Source organism: Parasteatoda tepidariorum, chromosome 6 (genome assembly GCF_982258835.1).
Source record: "Parasteatoda tepidariorum strain Cologne lab strain chromosome 6, Ptep-v5.0, whole genome shotgun sequence".
NCBI classification, from domain to species: Eukaryota; Metazoa; Arthropoda; class Arachnida; order Araneae; family Theridiidae; genus Parasteatoda; species Parasteatoda tepidariorum.
Genome location: NC_141760.1, coordinates 98,678,400 through 98,701,798, shown reverse-complemented (window position 1 = coordinate 98,701,798; position 23,399 = coordinate 98,678,400). Strand labels below are relative to the sequence as shown.

Here is a 23,399-nt window from a genome sequence, read left to right as displayed (position 1 = left end):
TTTGGATGATGGGTTTCATCTAACAGACCTTTCTTAAATAAAATAGAATTTCCAAAAAAGCTAAGACTATGTTGGTCTAATATTAATAATCGATTACAATGAAGTGAGGCATAAGTAAAACTTTGCAAGTGTTGCATTGGAGAGAAAGTTTCCCTAACGGCAAATAAAGTTGACTCAATCGAGTATGAACAATTTGGAGATGAGTAAGCTTAATGCTTACACCTACGTAAACTCAGCACGAGCAACGGGTTGAAATCAGAATTAGCAGAGTGCGTTTTGTTGTTGATTTAGATCGATAATATCTTTCAAATTTGAAACAATTTAGCCAATTGTGGCTCTTTTTTACCATTTGTTTGATTCTTAGCTTTCGCCACAGTAGCCAGAAATGGCTTGATCATATGCAACCAACTATATTACCAATTAATTGTCTGAAGTTCTATAAAAATTTATGTTATTTATATATGCAAAATAACATTACGGATATTTAAACTTTGAATCCTGTGAATTTGCTTTTATAAAAGAGTAACAGAACGTATAAAAGCATTACATTTATGTTGCTCGTGAAGATAACTGGGTCAAAACGTCTAAAGTTGTAATGAATCCTTTATAAGTGAAGTTATATATTGTTTGATCTTAAAGAAAGTAAAGAGATGTCTTAAAAGTTAAGTATATTTTATTAAATCACATTTATTGCAAGATGGTGAAAATATTTTAGTATAGCCTTCGCTACAAACACTTGAGTAGCTAATTTGCGATACTGAAAATTGAGTTTAATACAGGGCTTAATGGTATTAAGAGAATAAAAGGTAATGTTGTTGCAAATAAATGCCAGGAAGCAAATCAGAGCTTAAAATATAGGGTAACGCTTGAAAATTTAGAATTAGAATTTGGTAGCAGCTTGAAAGTTTTTAGTAGCTTATACACTGTAATCCTGCTGTATAATTTTATATATTCTGCTTTATATATTCTGCGCTAATTTATTTATCGAACATTTTAAATGGTTTTTAATCATTTGTTTAAAAATTTATAATTTATACTTGCCTTTTCTCAGTTTAGGAAATAATTTTATTTACATAACCCAACGCTTTTGTCGTGAATTATTTTTATATCCGGATTAATTTAAACGTAATTAGAATTGAATAAAAATGGTTCAATGCTCAGAAGCAGGATGCGGCTAGGATGCACCAAACTCAAACGCTACACTCAAACTTTTCGTGAACGTGTAAATCATGTTTACCAAAAAATGTACGTTTTAACACGTTTTAACACGTTCTTAAAATGTACGTTTTAAGAACAAGGTTAAACGGGTAGACGAGCACGGGTTTGCTTTTGCATTGAAATGATGTATATGTCGCGCGATAGTTGGAAAATCTAACTCTTTGGTAACTCAGGAATGTTACTTTTCCATGCAATAAGCCAAACAAATGATGTCGGGATTTTGCAATGTATGAAATAATGATATAATGACTAATAGTATTTGTCACTTAAATCTTTTTCAGGGTTAGTAAAACAGTTATTAGGTTTAAAGAAAATATTAAAGTGACGTTATTAGTAAGTCAAAAAGAAATCTTCTCTATTGGTTTTTCTTAATAAATGACAAAATTTCAGACAGTATCATAATTTTTCTTGAGAATAATTTACGTATTGAAAAACATTTGCCATTAAGATTCAAATCGAGGTCACTTTAATTTATGAATTTCACATTCAGTGGCAAGTAATAATAAATTTCAGAAGTACCGTAGGGGTCAAATTATTGAAAGACCCCATTTAAGAACAAAAACTAAATCAAAATGGCATCAATCAAGTGTTCTGAAATACTAATAAATTTCTTAAAAGAGAGAAAATTTCTTTTTTAAAATAAAGACCTTTCCAATTTTATTAAATTACTATCTAGAGCATAAGAACACAGAAATTAGATTCAAATATTTTCGAATACATTTAAACATTTATGTAGATTTAAAGCATCGTAGATAAAATTACACATTGTAGATAAAATTCATATTGTAGACGGATATAGATTTAAAACATTGAAAAGTTCAACGTTAATAAAAAAGTAAACTGAGCTCATATTTTTAAATAAACCAAAAACCGCAGTTATTGCACTACATTTTTATCTCGCCTTTTAATTTTTCAATCTATATATCTTACATTTTCCCGTCTTCAAAACAAAATATCATTAAATTTTTACATCTGTCTTATTTTCTTCTATGTAAACATTTATGAAGGTAATATTCGTTCACACGTGTCTTTATTTTTACACAGAAACGGTATGAAATATATGGTTTAATGGCACGAAATTCATTTACGCAAAAACAAATTTCCACTGTTTGCACAATGTTTGTTGTTGTTCGTAATCGCTGTCATTTCATGAGGTTAACTGGATATATTGTTACAGCTTAAAGGTAAAAACGTTTCTTTTTATTTTATCTATTTCTTTAGACCACTCTTTTTTAAAAAATCGTAAAGATTACCACTATTTTGGATCTTCAACTTTACGGGGCACTTTGCTTTGTTGCACGAAAATCATTCACTTAAATAATCCTGAAAATAGGAGGATGTATCGAAAAATATATGCTGTATACAATTATATGTATATAAAATATTGATGTTGTATACAAAAGAAGGATAAATAAATATTAATATTGTATGATTAATTCGAGAATTATTAAAGCTTAAAGTAAAAAATTACATGCAGGTCGCTCTGCAGTCATTGAAAATAGAACAACAGAGTTGAAGTTCTGAAAGAGCTTTTTTGTTGGTGATTTACGAAACTGATTCTCTTAAGTGGTTTTAATTTCGTTTTGATTTAAACAATGACCACATATCCTTTATTACAAAGAAATGTATAAATTTAATTAATTTCTCTCAAAAGATTTCTATTTTATATACTCATTTTTCTTCGTTCAGATTAAAAATGGTTTAAATGGTTTGCCCCGATTGTTATTTTTAAACTCATTTCATTAAAGCAATTCTCTCGGACAGCTATTATTTCTTGCTGTTCGACAGAAATAAAATCGAACCTACAACTTTATTGAATAACCTTAAACCTAAAAAAAGCAAATTTCGAATTTAAAAAGCATAAACTTTAAAAACACCATTCTAATTTTTTTTTATATTTGCCTTTGTTTATTTTACTTTTGTATATTACTTTTGTATATTTACTTTTGTATTTTAATTTTTTTTATTTTTTGAACTGTTAATAATAACATTTAAATCAAAAAAATATTTACAATTCGGTAAATTTTAAATTTTATTTCTTTTTCATCTTAAGTCATTCAACATAAATTTTAAACTCATGTTGAAAATTTGAAAATTAAAAAATATAATCTATTAGCACGGTATACACTTTCCCTTTAACATGCTTCTTTTTCTCTGCTTTGTGCACTATTTACCGAACTTATAAAAACAGTTACTTCTAAGTTGGATAACTTTGAAATTAAACAGGATAGTTCTCAAATTAGAAAATGTATTAGAAAATATAAGTTATAAACACATTGTTTTCATTACCTTGTTACATTATTTTTATTTGTTATATTTAGAATAAAGTATAGGTGCCTGACAATCCCTCCCTCTGGCGTATGAATACATTTAATCTACTCGTGCTAAAATGGATGTTTTATATTATCTCTGCTTCATTCCTGCTCTACATTCTCGAATTTGAAATGAGATCATTTCTATACATGAGAGGAAAGTTGCAAGAACAAACAAAAGAAAAATATGTCATAGTTCTTGATGGGGGAAGCACTGGAACTCGAGTCAACGTATTTTTCTTTTCCTACATTTCAAGTAAGCATTTCATGATTCATTCAAAATTACAATTACAAATCAGGTATAGGACATCTAATAAGCTTGTTTGTTTAGTGTTAAAGAAGTTTTCATGCCCTAGTTTACGAGCATTTAAAAAAAAAATTCTTTATTTAAAACAGAGAATATCCACATTCTATTTGTTATTATTTTAACTCGAGGTTAAAATTGACTGTAAAATATATATATTTTTTAATAACCATTATAAAAGACCAAAATTGTGAAAGCATGGGAAGAAATATTCAATACAGTTTTTTTTAAGTAATAGACTGAATTACAGTTCAAAACGAAGTTTTTATAACTAGCGTTGAACATCCAACACATTTTTAGGTTTACGAATATCAAATAATTAGTTTGAACCCAACCGAGAAAACGAGAGAACTCCTGGATCAAACATTTGGACAAACTATATTTCGCGCGAAGGAATTCTTTACGCATTGCCCATATATGCGTTACACAGAAAGGAAAGTTACAAAAACCTTCTACGGTTAACTCGACGGCAAGGGGATTCATTTGATACATTTTGATTTGATACAAGGGGAAACGCATGATACATTTACAACTGATTTTTTTTTACGTTAATAATGTGGTTTGCGTGAGCCCTAAGCAGAATTGGCATTGACTAAGGATTCGAACCTGCGTTGGGAAGAGCCAACTCGACTGATACAACAAAGATTGTATACATATATATATATATATATATATATATATATATATATATATATATATAACGTCGTTGCCGAGTGGAAGGATTAAAACCATAGAGTTAAGAGTATAAGTAGAGATGACATTTCCCACCCTCCTATGAGTAGAAACTGAAGTAACTGTCGGCCATCTTGGATTATGCAAAGCATTCATTGTAACCTATGGTTGCATGGCTAAAAAATGGAAGTTTTTAAATGTCAAGCAAAGCTTAATTTTTTTATTGCTTTTAGTTACACGCTCCTCATTTATTACAATTTAATATTTGCAAACATAACATAACTAAAGATTAAATTTAATCATTTTTATGCTAAATAATCTAATATTTTATGTATGTAGATTTATTTTTTTGACACATAAATGAAAAAGATAAAATAGTTTAAATTAAAACGCTTTTGATTTTAAACTGTTATTTTTTATTTAATGCTTAAAAAAGAGAAAAAAAGTTTTTTGTTAGTAATTTTTTCATGCACTTATTAATTTTGGAAGACAAACTTTCCCTTTCATAAATTATATCCCTCAATTGAAGCAGTCATTTTTTGTTGATTGAATCCTCATAGAAAAATAATTGAATTTTAATACTTTAATAAAAGTTGTGAAAAAACATTTGATAATTATCAAAAAACTTGAATTAAAAGCTTTATATATTATATTTATTTTATATATTTCCTTTATTCAATAGAATAACACTGAACTTTAAATTCTTTTTCTCAGTTCATGAAAATGAATTTCTTATTTTATTCTTAAAAAATACACAGACATAAAAGAAAATTTTTTATTTATTTTTACATTATATACCATCAATATATCATTAAAGTACTATCAGAGTTTATTAGTCAAGAATAATAATTCTTCACTCACAAATATGAATAATATATGTTGGTTATTCGACAGTAAAATATTGCATTAAATATATTACAAGTGATAAGAATTTAAAAATATACACTTATTTATACACACATTTTAAAGTACACAAAAAACAAAAATTTAAAAAAACGTAACTTTATTGTTAACAATTTTTTCATTCATTTATTAATTTTAGAAGAAAAACTTTCCTTTCATAAATTATATCCCTCAATTGAAGCATTGTCATTTTTTGAAAATAATTGAATTTTAATAAGAATTGTGAAAAACATTTCATACGTTTGTTAAAAAATTTGAATTAATACTTTAATTTGTCACTATCTTGTAAATGGTTTTTGCAACAATATTGAAAATTATAAATAGTTTAATAGTTATTAGAGTAAATTAATATTTAAATTATTTAACAATAAGAGTTTTTGTTCACAAATTTTTTTTTAATCAATGAATATGTAAGACCATCAAGTAGATTTATTGTTCTATCAATCATATCTTCTGAGAAATGCTCATTACACTATTTACTACACGAAGAAGGTTTCCAATTAACTCGTCTCACAGCTTTGATCCATAACTGTTTACGTTTTTCATCTTTAGGAAAACTGCAAATAAAATTCCAACTTAAAAGCATGAACATAAAAACTCGTTAATTATATAAGTCTTTTAAAGAACCGACTCAAAAGATTTATAATTAGCAATTACAAACAACTTTATTAAAATTTTGATAATTACATTTAATCCAGTCGATAATTTCAAAAAAATAAATGCAGTAGCACAAATAGTCTGTTTTCAGTCTATTATGCTCAACTAAAACCCACTAATCCAATATAGATTACCCACAACTGAAACTTTTAATTTATTTCATTACCCTAAATGCATATTAATTATCAATAAAATGCACGAACTGAAGTAGTTCGCAAAATGAGAGTATGGCGGATTTTTGCCAGTTTCTATAGTTCACACTGGATTTTCTATTCTAAAATTTATGGAAAGGTTTTCACCAAGGTTATAAAAGTGAAAAAAGTAACAATTTGGGTGAATTTTTTAAATTATGTTTGTGTGTCAAAAGCTCTCAAAAAATTTTATGTCATTCATCAGGGCAAGAGTGATCATAAATAAAATAGCAGTTGAATAATAATCAAATTGTTGACAAACTAGACATTACGATCATATTTTTAAATTCCACTTAATAGCAGAGCAACAGTTCGGAATTACAATTGAAAAAGCAGCAGTGCTTATTTTTAATGTTTAGATTACGAAATAATGATCAATAACCGTAAATAACAGAAAAACACACAAAATGATTTGAGAAACTCTTCATCATAGATTAAATTTCATAAAAGCAAAAAATATCGTAGCAAATAAAATAAATACTTTTAACCATTCCCACTAATTCGAATAACACATTCTACTTATTGATACTATAATTATGCCATATTAATTGTCAATTAAGCAGTATAAAAGTAAACGAAATCACATTATCTTATCTATAATTAGTTTTATAGTTTTGATATTCTATAAGCCACTTAGAAATTCTATTTTGATTCATTTCAATAAAAATTGATAAGAATCAAGGTTGGGTTTGAAATGAATAGCTAATAGTTAAGAAGAAGAAGAAAAATCTTTAGTCTTCTGACATTAAAGATACAGTTTATTGTAAGAACAGAATTTAAAAATACTAAATTAGAAAATGAATAAGAGAATTAAATTTACACTTACCTATGAAATGTAATTCCAGGCATTTTCTTTGTCCATCGATTCGTACAGCCGTATGCAACACAGCTCGTCATTCTTACAAGCAAAATATAACTAATTCAATGTTTAAAAGGTAAGATAAAGAAAATCGTTAAAGAGAAATAAAAAAAAACAATAAAAAATAACATTGATATCAGCAATTTCAACGCGCAGAAGACAGCGGCATTCGAATGTTTTGCATAAACCAATATGGCCGACCGGTTACAGTGATGGCTTCACTGCTATTTTCTCATGTCAACTCTACCTATACTCTTTACTCTATGATTAAAACAGGTCATAGGTCGGGAAGGAGGGTACAAAATTTATTTATTAATTATTAGACAAGAGCAGCCATGAGAATGAGTAAAAGTGCACATGAAAAGTTGCGCTCCTTGGTTATATGTTAGGGAAAATCTTGCAAAGTAAAATCCGTAAAATGTCTTAATTTAGGGAAAGAGGGAAATCTTAGTAGTTGCTATTGGTTTATGAAAGAGAACGCGCGTTTCCCACACAAAGCAAGGGAAATATGTCCTGCTCTTAATTAAATGCATAGTTGAGCCAAAAATAGATTTAAGAACAGGATGTGGCTTTTAAAAGTGTGAGAAAGTATTTCAAATAGAATAATTAATTAGGAAGAAGTTTTATAGCAAAGAAACTAACATAAAAAGATTAATTGAAGCTTTTTATGTTACATATATATATATATATATATATATATATATATATAACGTCGTTGCCGAGTGGAAGGATTAAAACAGGTCATAGGTCGGGAAGGAGGGTACAAAATTTATTTATTAATTATTAGACTAGAGCAGTCATGAGAATGAGTAAAAGTGCACACGAAAAGTTGCGCTCCTTGGTTATATGTTAGGGAAAATCTTGCAAAGTAAAATCCGTAAAATGTCTTAATTTAGGGAAAGAGGGAAATCTTAGTAGTTGCTATTGGTTTATGAAATAGATCGAATGTTTCCCACACAAGAGCAAAGGGAAAAATGTCCTGCTCTTAATTAAATGCATACTTGAGCCAAAAATAGATTTAAGAACAGGATGTGGCTTTTAAAAGTGTGAGAAAGTATTTCGATTAGAATAATTAATTAGGATGAAGTTTTATAGCAAAGAAATTAACATAAAAAGATTAATAAAAGCTTTTTATGTTACATATATATATATATATATATATATATATATATATATATATATATATATATATATATATATATATATATATATATATATATATATATATATACATAATAGGTGAATACAAAAAGGAAAAAGCCAAGAAAACTTTTAAAAAAACAATAAGTTTTATTTACTATATATTATAATATTGATATTTTCAATCATGCAATAGCATGATGGTTTAATAAAACCATTTTTAAGAAATTATTAATTAATAATTTTAAACCATTTTTAGGTAATAATGCAACTCTCGAAGAAGATATTGAAGTCAAAGGCATAAAAATTAAGCCCGAGCTTGCAAGTTTCGCATATCAACCTCAGAACGTAAGTACATTAATAAGAGTGGAGTTAAGTTGAAAATTACTTAATGGTAAGTTTTCGGCGCGCGAGACAAAGAAGGCTGTACCATAATCAAACTGAAACTTTAAGAAAGGATTACATTTGTCTTTATCGAATCGAAAGATGAATTTAGTTAAACAAAGTCCGTATTAGGGAATGCTATGCAAAGCAAAAGATAAAATTCATATTGAAAACGTGCAGTTAGCTGGCCGACGTTTATTGGCACAGGAGCCAGAAATGAATAAATGTCAAAGGTCCAAAAAAGGAGACTCTATGCAAGCAATATGTTAAAACTGTTCAAAAGGGGAAATGTATACTACAATTTACAATTGGATACATGCGAAGTCATTATAGGTAAATCATAACATCTGTCGATTCATAAGCCAATCAATTTCGATACTCACACGTGACGTCGCTTACAGGTATCCAATTAAATCTGATTAAAATCACACGGTTAGTCATAATCACTTTACCTCTTCTCAAACTGCAAGCACCCAATTTTATCAAACTGCATTATTTTTAGCGAAATCAACTTATTTAAAAGTGAACAAAACCAGATAAAAAGTGTAAACTCATTTAAGTTACAGGAAGTAGGTAAAATGGTACGAAGGTAAAAATATACTAAAGTGAATAAAATAGAAAATGTAATAAAGCACTTGCATACAGTTTAAAGTACCTTTTGCCTGTAGAAATGCAAAAATGATAGGTTGGTGGAATTCATAGAACAAATCCTGCCTACATAAAATAGAATAACCAAAAAAAATAAGATGCCGGTTAAAATATGTATAAATGATTAAAATAAACAAGCTTTGATTAAGAAAGAAACTCTAAAACGTTCAATACTGTAAAAAAATATATTTTAACACTAAAAATGGTGGCAACTACTTTACATAAAAGTGGTGTGGAACAAATGACAGTTCCTGGCGTAGTGCTACACCAAGAATGTTCTTTACACTACTCTGTGTAAAAGAGCTTCTACCAGTTTTAGTATTCAGTAACGCAAATATTTATATTTACATTGAGATAAGGCACAAATAAGAGTCAGTAAAGTTATTTTTAATCGAAGTAAGAAACTTTAATTTAGGAAGTTTATATCTCTTCATCATCAGTTCTTAAAATTTAACTAGCTTGCAAAGTACTGAGAGAATATTTTGACGAATTCGAACTAGGCTTAACGGAACCGAAGCGGATAGAAATTATACATTATAAAATTACATTACGACAGAGAGAATTTTAAGACGAATTCGAACTAGGCTTAACTGAACCAAAGTGGATAGAAATTATACATTATAAAATTATTTCATACAATTTACAGAAACTGAGTTAAAATATAAATATCCTTATTACACAACTAAAAACATACATGTATATTTTAACGACAAACTTTTGTTTCAGTTAATTAACAGCATTGAACATATTTCAATCTCTATCCAACTTGTATTCAATATAAACAAACTACTAGCGAAATCCAAAACGCTCTAATATATGAAAATATTTAACGTATAAAGTGAAAGCACGTCAGTTCAATGTAACTTTTTTCACATTATAAGAATTACTATTAACTAGGAGGCTCCGCCCTCTGCTCGCTAACGCTCGCCAACCCCCGAGAATTGCTACGCAATCCTGTGTGGTTCACGCCGTGAACCATGGCTCGCTGCGCTCGCTCGCCAATGAACACAATGTTCTAGCACAAAAACATAATATATTATCATCAAAGACATAGTATTTTATCATCAAAGACATAGTATTGTACTTATGTAGAAGAATTCTACCAATGTTCTTATTGGCTTTTAAAAAAGTATATTAGCTATTTAGATTGTACATGGTGAAAAAATCAAACCATTAGCTAAATAAGAAACATATTAGCAAAATAAATTATCAAATATTGCTTCACTAATATTCTGCATTTTAAAGCGTGAAAATTCAATGCATAAATAAACGCGAAATATAAAAAAAATTCAATGCATTCAATACAAACACTTAAACGTTTTTTAGAAGTTTAGGTAGCTCCCAGTAGAAAGATATCAATTCAACAGCGGCCTTTTAAAGCATTCTCACTTCAATTAATTAATTAATTCCTAATTGAGTTTAAATTAAATATTGTCATGTTTTTAGTGCATGAATCTGAATTGAACAACCTGATAATGCTCACTCTGGTTATTGTTATCTGGTTGCTCACTACGTGCTCTTGCGCGCCGAATCCAATCAATTAAAAATGAAAACTGTTGCCAGCGCGAGAAAAGAAATATCATCGGTTTTATTGATACATACATACATACGTACGTATTAGCGTTTTATATAATATAGATGAACAACCTGATAGTGCTCACTCTGGTTATTGTTATCTGGTTGCTCACTACGTGCTCTTGCGCCCCGAATCCAATCAATTAAAAATGAAAACTGTTGCCAGCGCGAGAAAAGAAATATCATCGGTTTTATTGATACCTACATACATACGTACGTATTAGCGTTTTATATAATATAGATGAACAACCTGATAGTGCTCACTCTGGTTATTGTTATCTGGTTGCTCACTACGTGCTCTTGCGCCCCGAATCCAATCAATTAAAAATTAAAACTGTTGCCAGCGCGAGAAAAGAAATATCATCGGTTTTATTGATACATACATACATACGTACGTATTAGCGTTTTATATAATATAGATGAACAACCTGATAGTGCTCACTCTGGTTATTGTTATCTGGTTGCTCACTACGTGCTCTTGCGCCCCGAATCCAATCAATTAAAAATGAAAACTGTTGCCAGCGCGAGAAAAGAAATATCATCGGTTTTATTGATACATACATACGTACGTATTAGCGTTTTATATAATATAGATAGATAGATAGATTATATTACCATTATTACACCATTCGCTTCGGTGTTAATTAAAAGCAAATAATATAAAAAAAATTAAATCAATTTCCACTTAGATCTACAAAGAAAAATTTTATTTTAGTTACTTTTTATTAAATAATTACAATTTTTCCTTTCATATAAACTGAAATTAATTAATTAAATTTAATTAATGAATTAATATTTGGAAAAACTGTATTAACATCAAGTGTCATCTACAAGTTTTAAAAAAAACGTATTTGAACTTCAGAGGATGAATAAAAAGTATTTTAAAACCGATTGAAAATTTGAACAATATATTAGGAAGAGAGTGAACTAATAGTAGAAATTGAAAAAAAAAACAGTTTTCCTTTACACAATTTTATCGGTTGCTCAACATCAAGCTCGAAGAGATTCACCACAATTTGAACTGTGAAGAACTAGTAATAGGAGTAATAAGAAAAGCTGATGTGCTATATTTTTTCCTTATTTGATCTGCGTATAATGTTGTTTAATCTATGTATGCTAGTGTTTTATCAAACGTATTTGTGACTACAATAACTGTTCTCTTAAAATGTTCTTAGTATATTAATTGTGCATACTTTTAGGCAGCACGAAATATTACATATTTGTTAGAATGGGCCAAGAGTATTATACCAGTTGAGAAATGGAATGTGACTCCCCTAACATTCAGAGGAACTGCTGCTCTGAGAGCATTGCCTAAATTTCTGTCAAGTTCTTTATTCGATGAGGTAAGAATTGAGCAATATATTTGGGCTTTTAATCGTATACATATGTTAATGGTTATAAAATGGAGATAACAATCTGATTTCAATAATAAAAATTTATACATCTGCTCACATTGTATAAATGTAGATGATTTTTTGCGTTGTTCAAAAGCTTATACTAACAAAATAATGTCAAAACGATTCACAAAATAAAATGCTGCGTTGTCATAGCAATCAATACAGATTTGTGACACAAATCATGCCTTCCAACTTCCAATAGGAAAAAAAGCAATTCTAAAAAGTATTAGACAGCAACGTCCCACAGTGTGACTGATCATTAAGACACGGTTCCCAGCAGATCACCGAAGTCAAGCATCACTGGCTGCGGTCAGTATGCGGTTGGGTGACCGCTTGGATTAGTTTGTGTAGGGACCGAGGGTGTGCGGTATTGGCCCTCGTTAAACTGTTCTACCGTAAAGTGCTCAACTTCACGTGCAGGTGGTCGGGTTACCGAAGCGGGGGTGCCACCCCCTCTGCAGAGGATCAAAATTGTGATGGCATGCCTTCGGATCATCCTCAGGGATGTTTCCCAGACTCTCACCAATAGCCCATTGTGCAACTCTAGTGCGACGTAAATGAACTACAACTACAACAGCATATTAAACAGCAACGATCGCCATAGCCATTGATGCAATGAAGACGCGTGAGCACTGTCTGCTCTTGGAACAACGGAAAATATTCTTGCAAGATTGTTCTTATCCTAACAAAAAATAGAATGTTTTTGAGGTTAACGAATGTAAAATAATTACACCTGACTTGGAAAATGAGGTGGTGTTTTGCGCTAAAACTATGGTCATCAATGAATCTTAATTTCAACCTTATTTATTAGACCTTATAAAATCAACCTCATATACAGCTGTGCAATACTTTTAGTTGAAATTAGATGAAGTTATATTATTTAAGTGTAGAAAAAATAATTTGTGCACCTCAAAAAAAGCTTTTTAATCTGGTTGCTCTAAAAGAGATTTTCATCAACTTCGAGTGTTAATAAGAACAATTTCTTGGTCAAGAACAATGAGAAGTTGGTTTTTTAAGGTTGTTTTTGAACTCAGTTTCAAATTAATCTTAACACTTCAAAACAATCTCAAAAACACCATAAATTTTTGTAGGCGACGTCTGTAAAACTGTATTTGTTTTTCCATTTCGTTCCATCAAGATGTTATAGAATATTTCCTTTTATTTTTCTGAGATTAGAATTAATCAAAAATTGCGAACCACTGAGACACTGGTTTTAATAAATAAACTTTTTAAATTATATGATTCATTATTTTTTCAGTGTTTCTCTGGTCAGACTGATGATTCTGTAGTCACAAATTATTAATTATTTCGAATTTATTTTTAGATAAATCAAGCTCTTCAGAATTCTCCGTTCTACTGTCCAAATAGATGCATATCGCTTTTGACAGAAGAGGAAGAAGGTATTTTAATTTCACAATTGTATTACCGATTAATTCAAGAAGATTAAAATACACAATTTTTCTTTATTGTAAGCTTTTAAACTGAATATCTATTATATTGTAAAACAGTTTAGCCAATATTATGTATGAAATTATGCTTTTGATATTGGTTACATCTTTTACATTTTCTACACATTCTCACTATAAAATAGAGAACTTGGTGCTTATTTTGTTACGAAATTTTATAACCGTCGTTGAACGGTCGACCCAATTTTGGGTTTACGACTACCAATGTTCAACTCCGTAGCCTTGTAATTTTGATCCCAATTCAGAAGACAAGGAAGCCTCTAGATCTAGTGTTGGGAGGCATTTGCCTTCGTGAAGGACTTTTTGGTGGAACTACTACTCCTTTGCGTTGCATGGAGAGGAAAACCACGAAAAAAAACACGATTTGTCTGACAACAAAGGGACTCTCACCCATGATCCTTCTATCACTCGGGATATTTTACGTCAGCACTGTGGCTCGTTTGAGTCGGGTGCGGAATTCGTATCTACCAGCCATCACTGGGATTCGAATCCGGTTCACTTTATTCGGAGGTGAGCGTTTTATCCCTTGAACCACGGGAATTTTGTAAGTTAATTAGTTCTAAGTTTTTGGCTCAAGAATGGAAGAAAAAGTCTTCATTACAATGACTAGGTTGATGTTGAGAGATCGATTTATATTAAAAGAAAATACTCGTGAATTTTGGATTATCAGCTTTAGTAAATATGGAAACACCAAGATGTAGGGTGCAATGGCAAATGGTAAGGAAGAAGACGTGCAATGTCAAGCAAACGTTTTAAGCATAGATCAAAAGGTAAAGTGCACACAACAACGTAACAAACTTTTAAATCTAAAAGTATACAAACTTTAACAAGTCCCTTTCTCTTGGATAAATATTCCTAATTCCCCCTGTAACATGATTTTTTGGTTGCGAGCTAAAGACGTACCTGAGAAAAGATTCCCCTCCCCCCATTAAGAAAAGAAAACGCTGAGAGTTCATTGGAAAACTTTTCAAATTATATTCCAGTTCAAATGTTAACATATAGTCTGTCTAAGTAAAAACCTACCCTCGTCATTCGTTTGGAGCATTCAACTTTTTCAAGTAGGGTTGTTGGGTCAATATTTAAGACGGGTTTTGGTTCCAGTTTATGAGAGAAATAGAGTCAGGGAGAGAAAAGCTCCCCTCTTTGAAATAAGCTATTTCTTGTTTCAATGGCAACAGACAGCCTTAGTGGCGAGAAGAATTTTTAATATAGACAAATTATAAGTAACTATTCAATGCTAATCATTTTCTACAAGTAGATGACTAAAATGTTTATTTTTGTAGGTATTTATGGATGGTATGCTCTCAATTACCTGATAGGTAGTATATATTTCTAATGCTCAGTATAATTATTTATATAAAAATAATTCAAATTAAAAGTATATTTATTGTTATTATATATATAAAATCAGTTAAGGGTGTATTACCATCTCCTGTACAGAGAGACTAAATGACTTAAACCATTCAGCAGCACTTGTAGAAACAGGAGGAGGTTCATTTCAAGTAACATTTTCAGTGGATAATCAACATGCACCGAAAGTGAAATTTATCAACAGCTCCTTTCCCAGCCTCAAGCAAAAACCATTAGCTATGTATACTCGAAGGTAAAAACCTAAATCATACTAAGTTAGTTTTTTTTTTACTTAATTAGTTGGTTTATTGATTAAAATTTATTGACACAAGAGCCAGATATGAATATATTGCGCCAGCCAAAAGGTTAAAAAATGCTTTCTTTTTAAAGCAGTGAATATAATCCTATTATTTTGACAAACCTAATAAGATTGTGATGTATAGGGTCACCGAACAAGGATTTAAGATCAAGGAGAAAGCTGCCAAAGAGTTTGTTCCTCAAATACTTGAATCATTTGCAGTTTGTTAAAACGTGCTTAATAGTTAAGGTCGACTAGACACAGAGAGCAACTTAGGTGCAGGATCAACAGTCGGTAAATGTTTATGGGTGTAACGGAAATGATCGATATGCAATCTATTAATTATAACCTGGGTTTTGACGATAAACGGATATCAATTAGCGGTTTTCAAAGTAGGGGAAAATTCCATGCATTTTATTGTCGATTTGTTTACTCCAATGTTCTTTCCATGCCTGCTGTATTGCAAATTTACATATTCGTTTTAAATCGAATCACGTTTAGCACTTAGTAAAAGGTAGAATCATACATTCGAAATAGAACGGGCTTACCTTTGGGAGTAGCGTCCAAGGATACGCACAGTAATCAGTTGTAGTATGTACACAAGTTTATATACTGAGTGCCAATTACGACAAAGTTCATGTACCAACAATTTCGAATGACCAAGGGTACACAAACTGCTCAATTGAAATATTTATAAGGAACTTAACGAGAATACGTATCTTTCCATTTAGTGTATATGTATGCTAACGTAACGTGTATGTTAAACGCTATAATATACTTGTAAATAAACAATCCTAAAAAACTCGATAAAATAACTAATCCTGTAATAACCACTTATTATTATTTTTTCTTGTAATCGTTTCATTTCAACAGTTATTTAGGTTTGGGCTTCTTAAATGCAAGATTTATCTTTCATCAAGCATCCAATGACAATTTAGGTATGTTTGCTTCCTCCTACTTTTTAAATATTCAATTTTTCTTTATCTTTGTTTCTGTACTACCACAGATGGTAAATCAAATAAAAAAAATAAATATTAGTACCTCGTAAACGGGAATTCTTGATTTAAAGAGGTAATAAAGGATTGTTCAGTCGGAACCGATGTACTCCGCCAAATGTAAACTGAAAAATCCGTCATTTCGAGCTTAAGTTGGTCAAAAGAGTATAGCAAAAAATAAAACGAAAAAAAAGACGGAAAATTTCTGATGCACTAGGAAGATAGTGAATGCAAACATCTAGATAGTATACGCCTTAAGAATCCATACTTTTTTAGAAAAAAAATGAAATAATTCGAAGTATGGATTTGAGAAAAACTAATTCAAGTAAATTGTTATCAATACATGTTTTGTGTGGTTCTAAGAAAATTTTAACATTGGAAGGAGTTTTCTCATTTTATTGGTATTATGAATAAAATTCAGAAGAATATGGATTTTGATTTTAAGTCATTTTTTCTGATTTGTAGCAGAGCACATTTCCGAGGGGTACACATATAGTGGATAATTTGTAAATTTTTAAAATTGTTTGCGCCGTTATAATCATTTGGAATTTCTTTCACATTAAAATACAGGCTTTTTTTTTAAATAAATTTTGAAAAATATAATTTTTTTTTTTTTGAAAATTCTGGAAGACACAATTTTTATAATATTTATAAAGTTTTTTTTTTTAAAAAAAATATTTTGCCAAAAACATTCTAAATTTGTAGTGAATTCCTTGTTTAAAAATTTCTTATATTTAGTTAGTTGGTTTAGATTGTTCAGTGCAAAAGTCAGTTGTGGCTATATTGCATCTACAACTAGTATTATTAACATCAATTCCAATGTTGCATAGAAACAGTTTGCCCCACAACAATCATTTGTTAGTTTGTAATATAAAAGAGCGGGCAACATAATTTTGGAAAATATCAGAATATACCAGCAAATATTTGAAGAATATATATTTTTAAAAAAATAACTTTTGTTTAAAACACTCAAAGTTGTTATGTTTATAAACATTCCGTTAAATAGCGAAAAAAGTTCCTAATTTTAACTGAAGCAAAAATATAAAAAAATTTATAAATTAAGAAATGAAGCAAAAGCGAGATATACAGTTTTAAAGTTTCCTATAGTTCTAAGTTTAACTGTCCTTTAACTTACAAACTCTTTAAATTTCCCTTTAACCCTTTGACGCAGATGAGAAACCGGTGACCCTTTTGTATATTTTTTCGAGCTCCAATTACAATCAAAAATATATTTTAGTGTTTCTCTAATTATAAAACCTTTCATTAACTTTTTGGCGCAAATGGGACACCGTCCCTTTTCATATGTATTTTCGATGCTAAAATAACAAGAAAAAGTATAGTTTGCTATTTTTAATAATAAAAAACAGTCTAATAGGTACTAAAAGAATCTGTTAGATTATTCGAATTAAAGATTATTCGTAGATTATTATTTGAAGTCCAAAAAAAGTATTTTTTTTTTCATTCATATTTATATATTTATCAATAATTGGTTTTGTAAACTAAAACAATTTCAGTAATGAATAACTATTTCTCTTCGATCTATGTCACTGAATATAAGTGGAAAATTTAAAAATTATATTTTGGAAGATTTTACCTTTCACGCAGAAAAAGACGCCAGTGTTTCATACTGAATTTCATAACCATAAATTATAAAAATACTAAATGTAACATTTTTCACTAATTTTGACCTAAATTAATATATCATCATCATCATCATCATAGTTGACCATAATGCCCAATGTGGGACAATGCCTTCCCATGAAGATTTCTTCATAATGACTTCCGATTTATCTAAATTAATACAAAATGACGTAAAAAAAATTTTTTAAATATGTTTAATAAAAGTTTTGTGTCAAAGGAATAATTCAGAGCATTAAGTTAGTTGTTTTAAATTTTTGTGACGCGGGAAAAAAAAGAGAATCAGTTAAAATTTAAAGTTAAGAAAAGAAATGTTGCCAGAGTAATTTAAAATAGAAAAACATAATATTAAGTTTAAATTTCAGACACTTGCATAAAATGTATTATTGTCAATGGCATGTAGGACAAGTTGATGCGACATTTCAAACAAATATGGATTATATTATCCACTGCTATAAAATGCATTGTATTAATTATTCTTATTTACATGATTGAGTTTTGTTTCTATAACTTAAGTATACAAATATATTTGTTGCATTTTAGGTCTCCCAGAAGAAATCGGGAAAACGATGTTTATAAGTTCTTGCATTCAGCCACATCATGCGGGGGTTTTGCATTATAATAATGTGGATTACATTGTTATGTAAGTTTAATAAATTTTATACGCGCACACGCATTGAAACCCCTCAGTAAAAACACGCGTAATAATTGTAGTTACAACGAACTTTTCTTTTTATGGCCAAATACAAAGTTGTAATGGTCAACAAATTTATAAAAATACTAAGAAATAAAATAACTATATTTAAATTACTAATGTTCTAGTTATTTTAACATTTTCTTACAAATATTTAATTAAGGATAAGAAAAAACTTGGGAGCAAATAATCACATTATTTTTAATGCTAGATAAGGTATCACAACCAAACTTTGAAATAAAGATCTAAAGCCCTAAAAGATGTATGAGCTACTAACAAATGCATTAATATTACTCATACTACTCATAATTCAATACAATTCATAACTCAAAATTTTATTTTTTTATTATATGAATCAAATACATTTTTTTTCATTTTTCAGTGGTCAAAAGAATAAAAATTTTAGTTATGAACATTGTTATCAAAAAGTTGTTAATTTTCTTGGCAATCAAGTAGAAAAGATTGAAGAATTGAACAATAGAGACATTTATGTATCAGGAATAAATTCCGGATTATCATATCCTATGCGTAAGTAAATATTTGAATAGAATAAATAATTTATAAACAATATTCGATGTAACGTTTTAGATTAACAACTATCCTTGTATATGAGCGGCATTTAAAAGTAATTGATGTTAATTAGAATTTGAAAAAATTCATTTGAAATTAAGCTCTTCAGTGAGAAGCGTCTTTGCTGCAAACTTTAAAGTCTTTTTCTGAATAAATATTTATCATTTTAAAGAACCGTTTTAGTTGTACAGTATACTCTCGATATCACGAACTTCGATATCTCGAAAACCTCGCTATGTTAAAAAAATATTTTTACCTTTGGCATTATATATCCACCTAATGTTAGTTATAATTCCTATGTCAAAGGGTTTCTTCTCAAAACCTTGCTATGTCGAATTTTTTTCGAAATAAAAACTTAATTTTTTCCAAAAAATCGCCATGTAAGTTCATTGTAAACCAATTCTTTTCTTTTTAATGCATAATTGTTCTTGTCTTGCTTTTAGAAATAAAATTTACATTGCTTTATTTGGACTTATAGTCAACTATCATTACATGCATTTTTAAAAGTAGTTATTCTTACGTTTCGTGACTCTACTTTTTCGAGTAATATTTTACAATATATTTTTTTTTTACTTTTTAGAAAATATTTAGTTCTGAACTTATTATCTCGAAAACTCGCTATCTCGAAATAATTTTTTTAGCGTCTCTTCAATTTTGAGATATCGAGAGTATGCTGCATATTTTAAAGGTAGTGGGCTAAGCTGTACCATACGTAAATGGTACTACGTAAGTTGATGAAGTAGCTGAAATAGTGCTATTAACAATGCCTGTGGTAAAGAAACAGAAATCGTGGGAAATGAGTTAACCCAAAAAGGGAAATCCATTCAGTAAATATTTTTTTACTTTTTAGAACATATTTAGTTATGAACTTGATATCTCGAAAACTCGCTATCTCGAAATTTTTTTATCGTCTCTTCAATTTTGAGATATCGAGAGTATACTGTATATTTTAAAGGTAGTGGGCTAAGCTGTACCATACGTAAATGGTACTACGTAAGTTAATGAAGTAGCTGAAATAGTGCTATTAACAGTGCTTGTGGTAAAGAAACAGAAATCGTGGGAAATGAGTTAATTTAAATAAAAAAGCAAATCTATTCAGTAAATATTTTTTTACTTTTTAGAACATATTTAGTTATGAGCTTGATATCTCGAAAACTCGCTATCTCGAAATTTTTTTATCGTCTCTTCAATTTTGAGATATCGAGAGTATACTGTATATTTTAAAGGTAGTGGGCTAAGCTGTACCATACGTAAATGGTACTACGTAAGTTAATGAAGTAGCTGAAATAGTGCTATTAACAGTGCTTGTGGTAAAGAAACAGAAATCGTGGGAAATGAGTTAATTTAAATAAAAAAGCAAATCTATTCAGTAAATATTTTTTTACTTTTTAGAACATATTTAGTTATGAGCTTGATATCTCGAAAACTCGCTATCTCGAAATTTTTTTATCGTCTCTTCAATTTTGAGATATCGAGAGTATACTGTATATTTTAAAGGTAGTGGGCTAAGCTGTACCATACGTAAATGGTACTACGTAAGTTAATGAAGTAGCTGAAATAGTGCTATTAACAGTGCTTGTGGTAAAGAAACAGAAATCGTGGGAAATGAGTTAATTTAAATAAAAAAGCAAATCTATTCAGTAAATATTTTTTTACTTTTTAGAACATATTTAGTTATGAGCTTGATATCTCGAAAACTCGCTATCTCGAAATTTTTTTTGCGGCTCTTCAATTTTGAGATATCGAGAGTATACTGTATATTTTAAAGGTAGTGGGCTAAGCTGTACCATACGTAAATGGTACTACGTAAGTTAATTAAGGAGCTGAAACAGTGCTATTAGCCCTGCCTGAGGTAAACAAACGGAAATCGTGGGAAATCAGTTAAGCTAAAAAAGCAAATCTATTCAGCAAATATTTATTATTGCTTAGAATTGGATGAAATTGAACATTTTTTTTTCTTTTTTCATGTATTATACTTGGCAGGTAAGGATGGTGACTATTGTACACTAGATACTTTTGTCAACACCTGTAAACATTACTGCTCAGTCGAAACACCATACGCAACATTTCTGTGTTTTGATTGTACTTACATGGCTGCTTTTTTGATTCATGGATTGGGACTCGACATAAAGAAAGAAATTAAGGTGACATAAATAAAATTATTTCTTTTATATTACGTTTTTTTCAATTTACATTGAAGAGTAAATGAACGGCCTAAGAAGTGGCCAATCAAAGGTTCCATAAATCTTTAGTATTCCTTTCAAATTTTTATTATTTCTAAATAATTTTTTTTTAAATAGTTTTACTTATATAATGTGTGTATATTATAGTATTTTTTAAAAAAAAAAGGTTTCAATAGAGCATTTATTTTGAATTTTTTCAATTTTTAGTTAATTTAATCACCTTAGTGCTTAAAATATAGCAATAGTAGAAAGTACAAGTGAGACTTCTGTTATAATTCTTAAAGATAGTTTGATTTTATGATGGATGCACATCTAACACCATCTTAAAAGTTTACAAGAAGGGATGAACAAGCAAATAACTTAAAATAAAAGTCTGTCTTTATACCAAACAAGCGGAATTAATACACAATAAGAGTTAGTTTAATGTTTATTAAGTATTAGTTAGAGCCATTTTTATGCGAACTAGAAAGTTAGTTAACTGATTGGTTAGTGCAATATCCCCAGATTGAGTTCAGTTAAATCACACCAAAAACCTGCTTGAAATCAGAATAACTAGATTAAAAGTTTAAACAAATTTGTTAAAATTGAAACAACTAAATTCAAGCTGAAATATATATTTTTGTATAAACATTTAGCAAATGATTAAATTAGAGACACTTGTAAGAATTTGCCTTCTTATTCATCAATTCTTTCATTACAATCCATAAACGTGCTAAATACCAATTATAGAATTTTAAATAAGTGAAATATACTTCAATGATTATGGAGTTTAAGGTCAACAAATATATAAATCAATTATAACCAATTGTCAAAACAATCATATATAAACCAATTGAAATTTTCTAAGAATAATAAAACGGCGTGACCCTGCGAATAACTAAAAATGTTACGTCAAAAATGACCTTATCGATCTTTCTTTTCTATTAATCTAACTATATGGTTCATCAACTTTATAAATTTAATCATGATTCATAAATTTTTATGAATCCAATCGTGTTTCAGAAACTTCATCCGTCTCATCCTGTTTCATAAACTTCCTTAATCAAATCAATTTTTATGAATTGCATTAATTCAGTCATGCATCATGAGTAAAATCATTATTCAATGTGTTAATGAATCTTGATGAAATTTATAGAATATGTTTGTTGCAAAAGCTTCATTAATCATTTATTATGAACTTCAATAATTCAATCATGTTTCATAAATTTTTATTAATCCAATCGTGTTTCATAAACTTCGTCAATCTGATCCTGTTTCATAAACTTCTTTAATACAATCAATTTTCGTAAATTACATTAATTAAAACAGTTATTAATTTTTAAATGAAATACTCTTTTTAAAATTAACAACTGACATTTAAAAACTAATTGTGTATGCTTTTAAATTGTGTATGCTTTTCTGCTAACTAGTCAAGTGAACATATTAATGCTTCTAATATTTTGTTATGGTGTCTTCTAAATATAATATCTTATTAGTATTTTAATAAACGGTATTTTGAATACTGTAGCATAATTGTCCTCGTTTTAGATGTTGTTTAAATAAGCATTGCTCTTATGTTAATTATTATTAAATAAATTGCATTCAATATAATTTTTCTTTGCAGATTCTGAACAAAATAGATGGAATTCCAATTAATTGGTGCTTAGGTGTTGCTCTTAACACGTGAATCTGAAACGAAAATAATAAATTTAACGCTGACAGTATTCACGTAAATACTAAAGATGAACATTTGTAATATTTTATTTCATTATTCATTTAGAGTTGATTAAAAGAACATTTTTTTATTTGAAATTAATCATTTCTTTCACAATTAAAAACATGAATAAAGTTTTTCATGGAATACGATCTGATTTAGATCAATCGCGTCAATCGACGTTGTTATAAACTATATATAAGATAGAAACAAAGGAGAATAAAGGAGGAAAATCGACATTTGACACTACCC

General features: G+C 29.0%; 1 protein-coding gene across 2 annotated transcripts; it reads left to right on the top strand.

Annotated features, from left to right (window-relative positions):
• The first annotated feature begins 2,271 nt into the window (after positions 1–2,271).
• Positions 2,272–23,245, top strand: LOC107438621 (ectonucleoside triphosphate diphosphohydrolase 6). 2 transcript variants are annotated; one of them, XM_043050587.3, is made up of 12 exons: positions 2,272–2,402; positions 3,540–3,786; positions 8,516–8,604; positions 12,063–12,206; positions 13,585–13,660; positions 15,010–15,045; positions 15,167–15,329; positions 16,248–16,312; positions 18,551–18,650; positions 19,084–19,229; positions 21,255–21,415; positions 23,058–23,245. In XM_043050587.3, exons 2-12 carry the CDS (start codon positions 3,579–3,581, stop codon positions 23,118–23,120), a joined length of 1,251 nt encoding a protein of 416 aa, XP_042906521.2. In that variant the 5' UTR covers positions 2,272–2,402; positions 3,540–3,578; the 3' UTR covers positions 23,121–23,245. The 2 variants fall into 2 exon arrangements, with proteins under 2 accessions (XP_042906521.2, XP_087022380.1); XM_087166254.1 differs by lacking the exon at positions 21,255–21,415.
• The last annotated feature ends 154 nt before the right edge of the window (positions 23,246–23,399 follow it).